Below are 12394 nucleotides of genomic sequence, written 5' to 3' on the forward strand. Positions count from 1 at the left end.
TCGAGTATAGCAGGGATTGTGGGGCTGGCGTGGGATTGGGCAGTGTTTCGTTCTGCTGTGCATCGGGTCGCTATGAGTCGGAAACGACTCGACGGCACTTAACAACAAACAACAACAACAGGAAGGTTATAAAGCCAATACAAAGAGTTGCCATATATCCCACTCCAAGTTCTGTGTTATTAACATCTTATATTAGTATGATATTTTTGTCACAATTAATGAGCCAACATTGTTGTATCATTAACTAAAGTCCATACTTTTTTCAAATTCCCTTTGCTTATATGTAATGTTCTTTTTGTGTTCCAGGATCTCAGGATTCATTAACTTTTAAGCAAATCCCTTTAACATCTCAGAAGGTTTTTTTTGCAATTGTTTATGTAAATTAAAAATAATGAACTTGTTAAATCTTATGATGATTCTTAGGATGCAAATTTAGCATTGAGAATGGTACCAAAGTGGGAAAAATCACCTAGATTGAAGAATTTTGGGGGAATAAAATCTTCCAAATTGAATTTTTTAATGTTCAAGTTAAAATAATCATAGTAGCAATAATAACTGTGGGTACAGCTGAAACATATTGTTTCAGAAATAAAAGGAACTTTCATTAAAAAAAAAATCATAGCACTAAAGAGAACCAAAAAATGCAGCACAGTCAACATACATATAACAGTTATATCTAGTCTATCAAATGTATCTAGGAGTCCTGGATGGCATAAATGGGTAAGCACGTGACTACTTGCTGAAAAGCTGGCAGTTGAAGCCCACCCAGAGGCATCTTGGAAGACAGGCCTGGAGATCTGGTTCCAAAAAGTCACAACTTTGAAAACCCTGTTGAGGAGTTCTACTCTGCACACAGGAGGTCACCATGAGTTGGGAATGACTTGATGACAGCAACTAACAACATTAAATGTTATCTACCCTTTTCTTAAAAGCATCCAAAGGTTTTTATCATCATTTGCTGACATACTCAAGTATTTATCTTTTGGTATCCTTTTCAAAGTTAAATATTAATCTTTTATGTACCCCGTTTTGTCTTTTCATTAATATTTAATACTGTATGACTGAAATATCATTTAGAAATTACAGAATGTTCTTTGCTGTAAAGGTAAAAAATGACTATTTAATGCCTGAGCTTTTGCACAAACTGAAATGAATTTAGAAGCATTTGCCTTGGAAGACTTACATATTTCTTTCTTAGAGAAAAAGATTCTAGGAAAAAGCATACCTGGTTTTCTTGTTTAGTTTTAGAAAACTGTTCTTGGAGGTTGTCATTCTCATGAGCCAAGATATCTCTCTCCCTGGCAATTTGAGCCAGCTCATCATTTGTTTCATCCAATTGTCGACGCATTCTGGAAATGTCTTGTTCACACATAATTAGGGCTTCTGTCGACTGTCTATTCCACAAATCAAATAGTACATAAGAGACATTTTACTGAAACAGAATAACAAATTCTCACAAGGCAGAAGATGGACAGTTAACACGAAAACATTTAAGGAAGTTTAAAATGCATTTATATTTATAGGAATATTGAAAAAGACTGATTAGTTTTGCTCTGTTGCTAACATTTTACTACGAGAGAGGATGCTAAATATGCACAGTAGTCAATGACTTCCTAAGTATTTCAAAACTTCTAACACTGAAGTAGGAAGGATTTCCTCCTACCTCTAGCTGCTGTGCTTAGTATCCTTTTGTAAGTTCCTCATTCTCTGCCTTCTTCATAACTGATGTTTTTCAGGGCTCAACTCTTAAGACTCCTGATGAATCTCACTATATCCTTTCTTCCAGACAAATCATGTTCATATCCATGGCTCCTTACCCCATCTACACCCACAGAACTCCAAAACCATTATCTCCAGCAGGCCTTTTTGTTACTCTACAGACTCGTATATTTAACTGCTTACTGTTGTCGTTGTTGTTGTTATATGCCGTCAAGTCGGACCCGACTCATAGCGACCCCCCTTGGATTTCCGAGGCAGTATCACTATGGAAGTAGATTGCCCAACCTTCCTTCCAAGGAGTGGCTGGTGGGTCTGAACTGCCAGCCTTCTGGTTAGCAGTCTAGATAGCGCTATATGAAGGCCTCAACGGCTCTTCAAATTCAAAAGCAAAATTTCTCTCCTTACCCTTTTATCATGTCCAGCATTCATCTTTGGACAGAAATTTGACAGTTTTCTAATTCACTTGCCCTTCCCCCCCATAAACCCAATCTCTCTTCACCTCTTCTGCCTAGATAATCTTTCCAACACAAAAATCTGGTTTCTTATTGCCCAAACGATAAATTCAAAACTTATTTGTCTATAAACAGGCCTCTGCCTGCCTGTTTCACCTCTCCTCCCTTCTTTAGGCTCCAGAAATACTAGGACCTGTTCAAGAAGCTTTTAACGTAATCTGTGGTTCTTTGATTCACGCTATTCTATTTGAACTGACCATAACTACCCTCTCAGCTTAGCAAACACCATCTACTCTGTTACTTTATGCCTCCTTCAAACGTTGCTGTTGTGAGGTGCTGTTGAGTCAGTTCTGACCCATAGCAACCTCATGTATAAAAGAACAAAAGACAACCTGGTCCTGCACTGTCCTCACAACTGCTGCTATGTTTGAGCTCATTGTTGCAACCATGGTGTCAATCCATCTTGGTGACGTTCTTCCTTTCTAACTGACCATCTACTTTATCAAGAATGATGTCCTTTTCCAGGGATGGGTCTCTCCTGATAACAGGTCCAAAGTATGTAAGACAAAGAGTCACCATGCTCCCTTCTAAGGAGCATACTGGCTGTACTTTTTCCAAAACAAATTTGTTCATTCTTCAGCAGTCCATGGTATATTCCATATTCTGTGACACATAATTCAAATGCATCAATTCTTCAGTCTTCTTATTTGTTGTCCAGCTTTTGCATGCATATGACACAACTGAAAATACCATGGCTTCAGCTAGCTGTATTTTAGTCCTCAAAGTGGCCTCTTTGCTTTGTAACACTTTAAGGAGGTCTTTCATAGAATATTTGCCCAATGCAATACATCTTTCAATTTCTTGACTGCTGCTTCCATGGATGTTGACTGTGGATCCAAGTAAAATGAAATCCTTGACATCTTCACTTTTTTCTCCATTTACCATGATGTTGCTTATTGGTCCATGTGTGAGGATTTTCGTTTTCTTACTGTTGAAGTGTAATCATACAGTCTTTGATCTTAAAGTTCTCTTCACTTTCAGCAATCAAGGATGTGTCATCTGAATATTGCAGGGTGTGAATAAGTCTTCCTCCAATCTTGATGTCACATTCTTCTTCATATAGTCCAGCTTCTTGGATTATCTGCTCAGCATACAGATTGAATAAGTATGGTGAAAGGATACAACCCTGACATGCACCCTTCCTAATTTTAAACCACGCAGTAGCTCCTTGTTCTATATGAACGACAGCCTCTTTGTCTGTGTACAGGTTCCTCATGAGCATAAATAAGTGTTCTGGAATTTCCACTCTTCAAAATGCTATTCATAATTTGTTATGATCTACACAGCTGAATGCATTTGCATAGTAAATAAAACATAGGTAAACATCTTTCTGGTATTCTCTACTTTCAGCCAAGATCCATCTGACATTAGCATTGATGTTCCTTGCTCCACATTCTCTTCTGAATCCACCTTGAATTTCTGGCAGTTTCCTGTCAATATATTGCTGCAATCATTTTTTAACTTTCTTCAGCAAAATTTTACTTGTATATCATATTAATTATATTGTTTGACAATTTCTACATTCTGCTGTGTCAACCTTCTTTGGAATAAGCACAATATGGATCTCTTCCAGTCAGCTGACCCAATAGCTGTCTTCCAAATTTCTTGGCATAGACAAGGGAGTGAATCCAGTGTTGCATCCGTTTGCTGAAACTTCTCAATTGGTATCCCATCAATTTCTGGAGCTTTATTTTTCATTAATGCCTTCAGTGCAGCTTTGACTTCTTCCTTCAATACCACTGGTTCTGGGTTACATACTACCTTCTGAAATGGATGAACACTGACCAATTATTTTTGGTACAGTAACTATGTATATTCCCTCCACCTTCTTTTTATGCTTCCTGCATCATTCAATATTTTTCCCACAGAATCCTTCAATATTCCAGCTCCAGGCTTTTTTTTCTTCCACTCAGTTCTTTCACCTTGAGAAATTCCAAGCATGTTCTCCTTGCTTGGTTTTCTAACTCCAGGTCTTTGCACATTTAATTATAACACTTTACTTGGTCTTCTTTAGCTGCCCTTTGAAATCTTCTGTTCAGTTGTTTTATCTCATCATTTCTTCCTTTCGCTTCAGCTACTCTAAGATCAAGCAAGTTTCAGTCTCTTCTGATATCCATTTTGATATTTTCTTTCTTTCCTTTTTTTTTTTTTAACAACCTACTGTTTTCTTCATGTATGATCTCCTTGATGTCTTCCCACAACTCCTCTGGTCTTTGGTCATTGGTGTTCAATGCATCAAATCAGGTGGGATATACTCAAGGTCCTACTTTGGCTCTCATGGACTTGTTCAATTTTTTTTGGCTTCAACTTGAACTTGCGTATAGGCAACTGAGGATTCGTTCTGCAATCAGCCCCTGGACTTATTCTGACTGATGATATTGAGTTTTTCCATCATCTCAAATATTAGAAAGTTATTACTGTGAACTGTAATTGTTTGCTTATTCATATAATAGTAAACCCTTTGTTTCTTACTATCTTTGTACTTAACAGTACTTTGCCTCTAATTAATGCACACATATTTGTTGAATGATTTACCTTGATGCCTGTTCCATCTCAGCAATGATATTCTTCATGCCTGAAATGGTCTTTTCCTTGAAAAGTAATATAAGTATTAAATAAAAATTTAAACTGTTATTTTTGTTAAAACTTAATGAAGAAAAATTAATTTCCCTTTCCATTTTAATTCCATTTGTTTTTAAACATTTATGCCTTATTATTTTCTACACTTTGGGGAAAAATAGATAGATTATTCTCATTAAAGTAAAGGCTACAATTAGGTGTACTGATATGAGATCAGTAACAGATACTTTGGGGGAAAGTATTTTGTGCAATAATCCAGCAACATGAGACCCTCCCTACCACCCTGTTCTTAGAGGCAAAGCAATGGTTTGGCATTGGACTGTTCCATACTGGCAATAGGACTGATTCAAACTCTCATATCTCCATGTTATAAAAATGATGTTATAAATTTAGTTCTTAAGAATAATAACCTTAAGCAAGTATATAATTTTCATTAGTTATCAACAGCATCTTCAAGAAGCTACTCCAAAAGAATTACTTATAATATAAGCTGTCAATAATATTTAGGTGTGAACTAATGAGAAGATAATCATTAGGCCTAAAACAAAGGGATAAAACAATAAACTATTGATATCTCCCCCTTCTAAGGTAGCAGAGAGGCAGTAAAATTAGTGGAGTTAGTCAAAGCTTAAATGCATTTGAATATACAATCTACTTCCATAGTGATACTGCCTCGGAAACCCAAGGAGGGGTCACTATGAGTCGGGGCCGACTCGACAGCACATAAGAACAACAACAACGAGATCAATACCATTGCCAAGCCTCTTCTGTTTAAACTCTTATTAAGCCTGGACTAATTTAACTATACATGGCTACTTAGATCTACATCAGCATTTGAAACATTAGGAAAAGTATTCTTCATTAAACAATAACCAGAATTCACTGTTCTTTGAATTTTCAAATTTTTATAACCAAGTCACATGATGAAAAACCAAATCTATATTTCCCAACCAGTTTTGTTCTCATCTCTTTAGAAACGTACAAGTGTGTGTGTGTGTGTGTGTGCATGCGTTATCTTCGCTTATTCAATGTGCTTCTCTCCAGGGGTTCTTCAGCTCCAGTTTCCCATTCTGTTTTCTAATAGAAGGAAGCGGATTTCACAGCTGGCAGTAACAAATGTTGGAGTATGGTTAAAATATCCATCAATAATACAGTTCAAAAGTGGAACTTTTTAAGAAGTATTTATTAATGGAGGAAAAACCCAAACAGAAAATACTATTTAAAATGGACTATTACCACAGTTTGAAATACAATTCAATACATTTTTTAAAGAAATTCTGAAAAGGCTAATTGAACTTGTAGTGCTTTTGAAAGCCATAATGAAATTTAGCTTGAAATATGGCTTATGATCTACAAAGCACTTTCCTTTATTAATAGAACTTGATAGACTCTCCAGAAATACTGTAAATTATCCTGGAAGGATTTCCAGGTTTTCTCCTCTCCTAGCTCGGGTCTCAACTAAATCAGATACCTGTCTGCCAAATTACAATAATTATGCATATATGACTAAGGCACTTAATGTACTATATCACGATAGTATCTTTATCTGCCCCTATTATAATATACGCTTTTAGAAAGAAAGTCCACTCACCCTCAGTTTCTAACATAATGCAAATGTTTTTTGAATGAATAAATCCCTTAGATGTGTAAAAGATCTTATTCCAATGATACTACCTTTGCATAAAATATCTGTGGAAAATAGTTTAGAAATAATCTTCAGAATCAGTTTAAGAGCTAGACAACAGCATTTTGGCAAAACCTTTTTTTTTTCCTAATAAAAAAAAATGTGGCATGGAAGTTACAATCCAGCTTTTATTCACCAGTTCCATATGATCTACTCTCCAAGGCTGAGTATGATGTAAAAATGTGCTACAAAGGCAGTTTTAGTGGAATAAAACATATTGCCTCCCAAGGTGACTACTTGGAAATATAAGTTCTAATATGTTTTTTAAAAAATAAATCGGTCTCACTACTTTCTTGTCACACTTCACATTTTCATAATTATTGTCAGTGAAGATTAATCACAAATTGACAATAGAAAAATCATTTAAAAAATATTAGCTAGTGGATTCACACACTTCTAGGACTATTTTAAATATCTTTAAATGTTTCCAAATCACATTTTAAAGTTTTGGTTCTAGAAAAACTGACAAAATGTTATTATTTTATTTAGATTCAAGTTCAAACATTTCTTTTAAAATCACAGTTCTCAGAACATACTTTCATTGCCAAACTCTCTCCAAGGGATGCAATATTCTCAGATTTTTTATCCAAACATGCTTGCAAGCATTCTTTTTCTTTAGCCAGATCGTTGAGTGTTGCACTAAGAATGCTGATTTCTTCTCGCTGGGCAATACTTTGCCTTGTAAAATTATCTAAATATGTAATCATAAAGGCATGGTTTTAATCAAGATTTTAAAAAAAGTTTGCCAGTCCAAGTAAATTAAAATACTTTCCAAAGTAAGTTCTCGTATATTCAACAACTAAAAATAACAACACTGTGCCCCAAATAAAAATGGTTTTCTGTTAATTATCAAAAACTAAGATGAATCATGAAATCCTAAATGACTCATAAATTTACAAGCACAATTAATACATTTGAATTAGAAGAACAAAAACTCTGTATCACAAATTCTCAAGTACGAGTTACATGTGCAGTGGGAAGGAAGAGGAATGTAGATGAAGAAGGTGGACTATCAAAACTACTTTTGGCCTTTTTACCTTTTCCTCTCCCTCCCCTCTAGCCTACAATCACTGCTGTATGTAAAACTGGTAATTAACACATCTTAATAACATATTCAATTAAATCATCTTTTGAGTCAAATGTCTTCTAGTGTTCTGATTTCTCTAAAGTAGTACTATAAAAATGTCTTTAAAAAAAAATATCCAAGGAAGTCTGATTCCTATTTTCAGAACTCTAGCAAGCCAGTGTCAGTACACAGAATAGTGGTTTCCAAAGTGTGGTTCTTTGACCAGCACCATCAGCATCACCTGGGAAGTTGTTATAAACGCAAATTCTCAGTTCCAACCCAATCTACAGAACCAGAAAATCTGGAGATGGGCACATCAAGTTGTGTTTTAATAAGCACTGTCTCCCCTTCCTGTGTGACTAGGCTATCAGAATCACCCAGGGAACTTGGCAAAGATACGTAAACCCAGGCCCTGTCCTACATCAACCAGTCTGGCTCTCCAGGTGATTTGGACACACACCAAAGTTTAAGAACCACTGGTCCTGAGCTCTACAAGAAGATCTCTGATAGCCCAAACCTTTAGGTTAATCCCTACTGGTTAACCATTTCTAAGAGCCATCCAGGATAGTGCTAACAGAAATAACAGTATACTGCTATATGTCAAGAGCATGATCCATGTAATTCTTGAGACTGCATCATGTACCTTTTCCACGCAATACTGTCTTAAAGGCAACTCACATATTTTGGTTAACCTGATATATGAGTTCATTCCCATTAGTTTTGTGAAAAAATCTTCATTATCTTCTAGCTTAAAAAAGAAATCCTGAAGCTCACATCTCACTCAAGCTACTACTCTTTTTTCTACTACCCTTAAGAGTCAAACTTTTTGAGAAGCTTTAAAACTCTTTCCTGTCTCTACTTTCTCACTTCTCATTCATTCCTCAACCTACTCTATCTTCCACCTCCAACACTCCATTCAGTTTTATGTCAGTATTAACAAAAATCTCCAGTTTGCCAAATCCATTCAATGTTTTTCTTTCTTTCTTTTTTTTCTTTTAATCTTCATGTTATTTTACTTCTGAAACATATCTGTTAATTGATCAGACTAGTTTGCTTTCTTGGCTTTCATGACAACTCTAACTTCCAGGTTTTCTTCATACTTTTGTGGCTTCTTCTTCTACTTAATTCTAGACCCCCTTCTCCATATTCTCCATATTGTCCCTAGGTGGTTTCATGTTTTTAAAATATATGCTGATATGTCCCAAAAGTATATGTTCAGCTGAGATATCTCTTCTGAGATCCAAACTTACCTATATGTTGTTTACCATCTTCACCTGGGCTTAAAATATACAAAAACGAGTTCTCTTTCACTAGTCTCCTTTTATATTTCTTTTCATATTTCCTATCTCAATAAACAACACTACCACTCATCTAGTAGTTCATGCAACTACAGCAAATGCTAACAAATATTTCCTCAGTTCTTAATAGGGTCTTACACATAAAAAAAAAAAAAAAACAACTCACTGCTGATGAGTCAATATTGACTCACAGCAACTCCTCCTTGGGTTTCCAAGATGGTATCTCTACAGAAGTAGATTGCCCAAACTTCCTTCTGAGGAGTGGCTGGGGGCGTTTAAACCACCAGCCTTGTGGTTAGCAGTCAAATGCCTTAGGCACTATGCCACCAGAGCTCCCAGGGTATTATATAACCCTGACTAAAATTTTACCTTATAGTAACAAGATTGTTATGACCATATTTTCATAGACATCACTTTTACCTGGTAAGAAACATGAATATGAGGCTTAAATATAATTTTCTCTATAAAACAAATAAATATTTTAGATATAGCCAATATAAGAACACATTCCACCAAAACTAACAATATATGTGCTATATTTCATTACAACAGTAATAGACATAATCCACAGTATCATGCAAAAAAAAATTGTAAACTGATCATCATAAATTTACAAAGTTTGCGGATTCATTTAATTATTTTATCATTGGAAAATATGAAGTCTTATTTAAGCATTTATAGTCTTAAATCTAAGTAAAATGTTACTATTAAAGACATTAAGGAAGGTTCTTAATTCTTTAAATTTTAGGACCTATTTCTAAGTATATCTAAGCTACAACTGAAGAGGAAAAAATACTTTCCAACCATATTAAAAAATACATATATATATATCTATATATCAAGAAGAAAAAACTCACCAATTTTTTCATCCAAACACATAATTTTCTCCTGAGTAAGCTGCAGCTCATATTTTTTCTTAGCAAGGTGTCGTTGAGTATCAGAAAGATCTTTTTCTGTGTTTTCATATAAAAGTCTGTAAACATTTTAATAACAAAACTAATTCTGGAATTGTTACGTTCTGGTTGTTCAGTGTACTTAACTCTAAAAATTTTTTTTTTCTTTGTGATTTGGGTGAAACTTTACAGAACAAATTCATTTTCCATGCAGCAGGTTCATACACATTTTGTTTCCTAACATTGATCATAATCCCCATAATGAAACAGCTCTCTTCCTACTTCCCCCCTGTCGTTACCTCTTCCCTGTGTCCTTCATTCCTGAGCATTCCTGCTCTCTGAGCTATCTCCCTGTGCAAATACTGCCTTTCTGATGTTCCATCATTGATTGTTCTAAGGAGTGTATCTACCTGGGATAAATGTTCACTTTATATGTCTATCGTTTGGCTGGAAGCCACAGGAGTGAGTTCAATTCCAGGCCTAAAGGGTGACTAGAGAGCATAGTATTGGGGGTTTCACTAGTCTCTATCAGACCAGTAAGCCTGGTCTTCCCTTTTTTTTTTTTTTTACGATTTTGAGTTTTGTTCCACATTTTTCTCTCATTCTGCTCAGGATCTTCTACACTGATCCAGGTGGTTGACAGTGGTAGCCAGGCACCATCTAGTTCTGGTTTCAGGGTCAGGTAGGCTGAGGTTTGCATGATCCACTAGTCCCTTCAACTAATTGTTTCAATGTATCTTTGGTTTTCTTCATTCTTTGCTCCAGACAAGGAGACACCAATTGTTGCATCTTAGTTGGCCGCTTGCAAGCTTTTAAGACCCGAGTCACTACTCATCAAAGTAGGATGTAGAACAATGCTTTTGTGTAGTATGTTTTGCAAACTGAACTTGATGTCCCCCATGACCATGATCCCAAGCCAACAGGCCCAACAACTTGCTCCCTTAGGGTGGCTGGCTGTGGCTAATAAGTTATCATAACTTTACCTCTAAATCTAAAAAATTTCTAAGGACACTAATACACTTTTGTTTTTCTTATTAATGCTTTCATTATGAAACCAAATTATAGGAAGTTTGGAAAATAAAGGGAAAAAAAGGATCCTAAATCTACCACACTGACATAAGCTACTATTTTTTTCGCTCTGCATATTTAAAATTATCATATTATAAATTCAAAATTGAATCCTAATTTTTTTCACCTAACTCAATCTTTAATATTTTTCATTCTTATCATACAGCCCTCCAGAACATTATTTTGTGGCTGAGATATAGCAGTAAATATAGACATTTACTTTTAATTAAATATAGCCATTTATTTAATTACGCTTCTATTAATAGACATTTAGGTTCATTCCAGTTTCTATTACAAATAAAATGGTAATAAACAGTATTTCATTCATTCTACAAACATTTATTAATGTCTAGTATGTACCAGACACTAAGGTGGGCAGGGGCCTTGCTCTCATGGAGCTTTTAGTCAGCAAACAAGTACACAAACATCAATTTTTGGCACTATGGAAGACCAGATAACTTGAAATGGGATTATGGGTGAGAAAAGGTGAGAAAGAGTGATTACAAAGGGGCACAAGAAAACTTTTCAGAGTGATGGTTATATTCACAATATTGATTGGGAGGGTAATTTCATGTGTGTATGCATATGACAAAGTTTATCAAACTGTACAATTTAAATCCGTGTAGTTTACTGTATGTCAATTGTACCTTAATAAAACTGTGGGGGGTAAAAAAAAGGAAAAGAAGGTGGCAATGGCTAATGTGTATAAGTAGAGATGCCAATGTCTGGATAATATAAATCCACAATAACAGACATAAAAATAAATGTGGAATTTTTGGAAGAAATAATGAATATCAATTTCCCAGAATTTAAAAAAAGAAAGTACTCATATTGACAGAGTCCACAGAGTGCCAAAAGAACAAATAATGAAAACCCCTAACTAGATACAAAAAAGCGAATTGTAAGATTATTAAAAACAGAGGAAATTGCATTTAAGAACAGTTCAGACTATTGAAATCAATGCTTTCAATGAGGACAAACTAGAAAAACTGGAATATTGGCAGCAGACAGCTAAATAAGCAGTGAAGAATTACTTGGCAAAGATTTGAGAAGAGAAGGAAGAAATCCTGTATGGCAGGCCTGGAACTTTAATGTTGTTCTTTCTCCTAAAGAAATCTGCTGATTTAGGCAAAAGTAGACTAGAGGCTGATAAGCTGAGCAGCAGTTTTGACAGTCTTCAGAAGCTAGGGGACAAAAACTGAAGTCCAGCCTCATCAAGAAGAGGTGGAAGCTTTGCAAACAACCCCATCCACTTCTGACCACACACACACACACACACACACACACACACACACACACACTTGGTTGAGACAATGAATAGATAAACTAAATAATTCAAACACAGTTTCAATTTTCAATTTTTAAAATTGTACTAAAGCGATCCTGGTTCTATATTGTCTCTAGTCACTTGACAGACACAAATATATATCCTCTTCGGCAGAAAATAACTCCTTGGCCTCAAGCGATTTCTATAATCTTTCATATTCAATATTTCACATCAATCAAAAATAACCAGGCACACAGATGATATCACATAATTGGAAATATAAGCAAAACAATAGATAACAAAAGTA

The 12394-nt window shown here is 35.2% G+C and overlaps 1 protein-coding gene across 1 annotated transcript in view; it reads right to left on the reverse strand.

Moving 5' to 3' along the window:
* Window positions 1–12394, reverse strand: part of TSGA10 (testis specific 10) — a 149325-nt gene that overhangs the window by 94121 nt on the left and 42810 nt on the right. Inside the window, exons 6-9 of the mRNA XM_007959465.2 lie at window positions 9717–9832; window positions 7032–7186; window positions 4767–4822; window positions 1226–1394 (exon numbers count right to left, since the gene is read on the reverse strand). Coding sequence (XP_007957656.1) covers window positions 1226–1394; window positions 4767–4822; window positions 7032–7186; window positions 9717–9832 — 496 coding nt within the window. The remainder of the gene's footprint in view (window positions 1–1225; window positions 1395–4766; window positions 4823–7031; window positions 7187–9716; window positions 9833–12394) is intronic.

This window comes from Orycteropus afer, unplaced genomic scaffold (assembly GCF_000298275.1).
Source record: "Orycteropus afer afer isolate SDZICR_OR568_19922 unplaced genomic scaffold, OryAfe1.0 scaffold00017, whole genome shotgun sequence".
NCBI classification, from domain to species: domain Eukaryota; kingdom Metazoa; phylum Chordata; class Mammalia; order Tubulidentata; family Orycteropodidae; genus Orycteropus; species Orycteropus afer.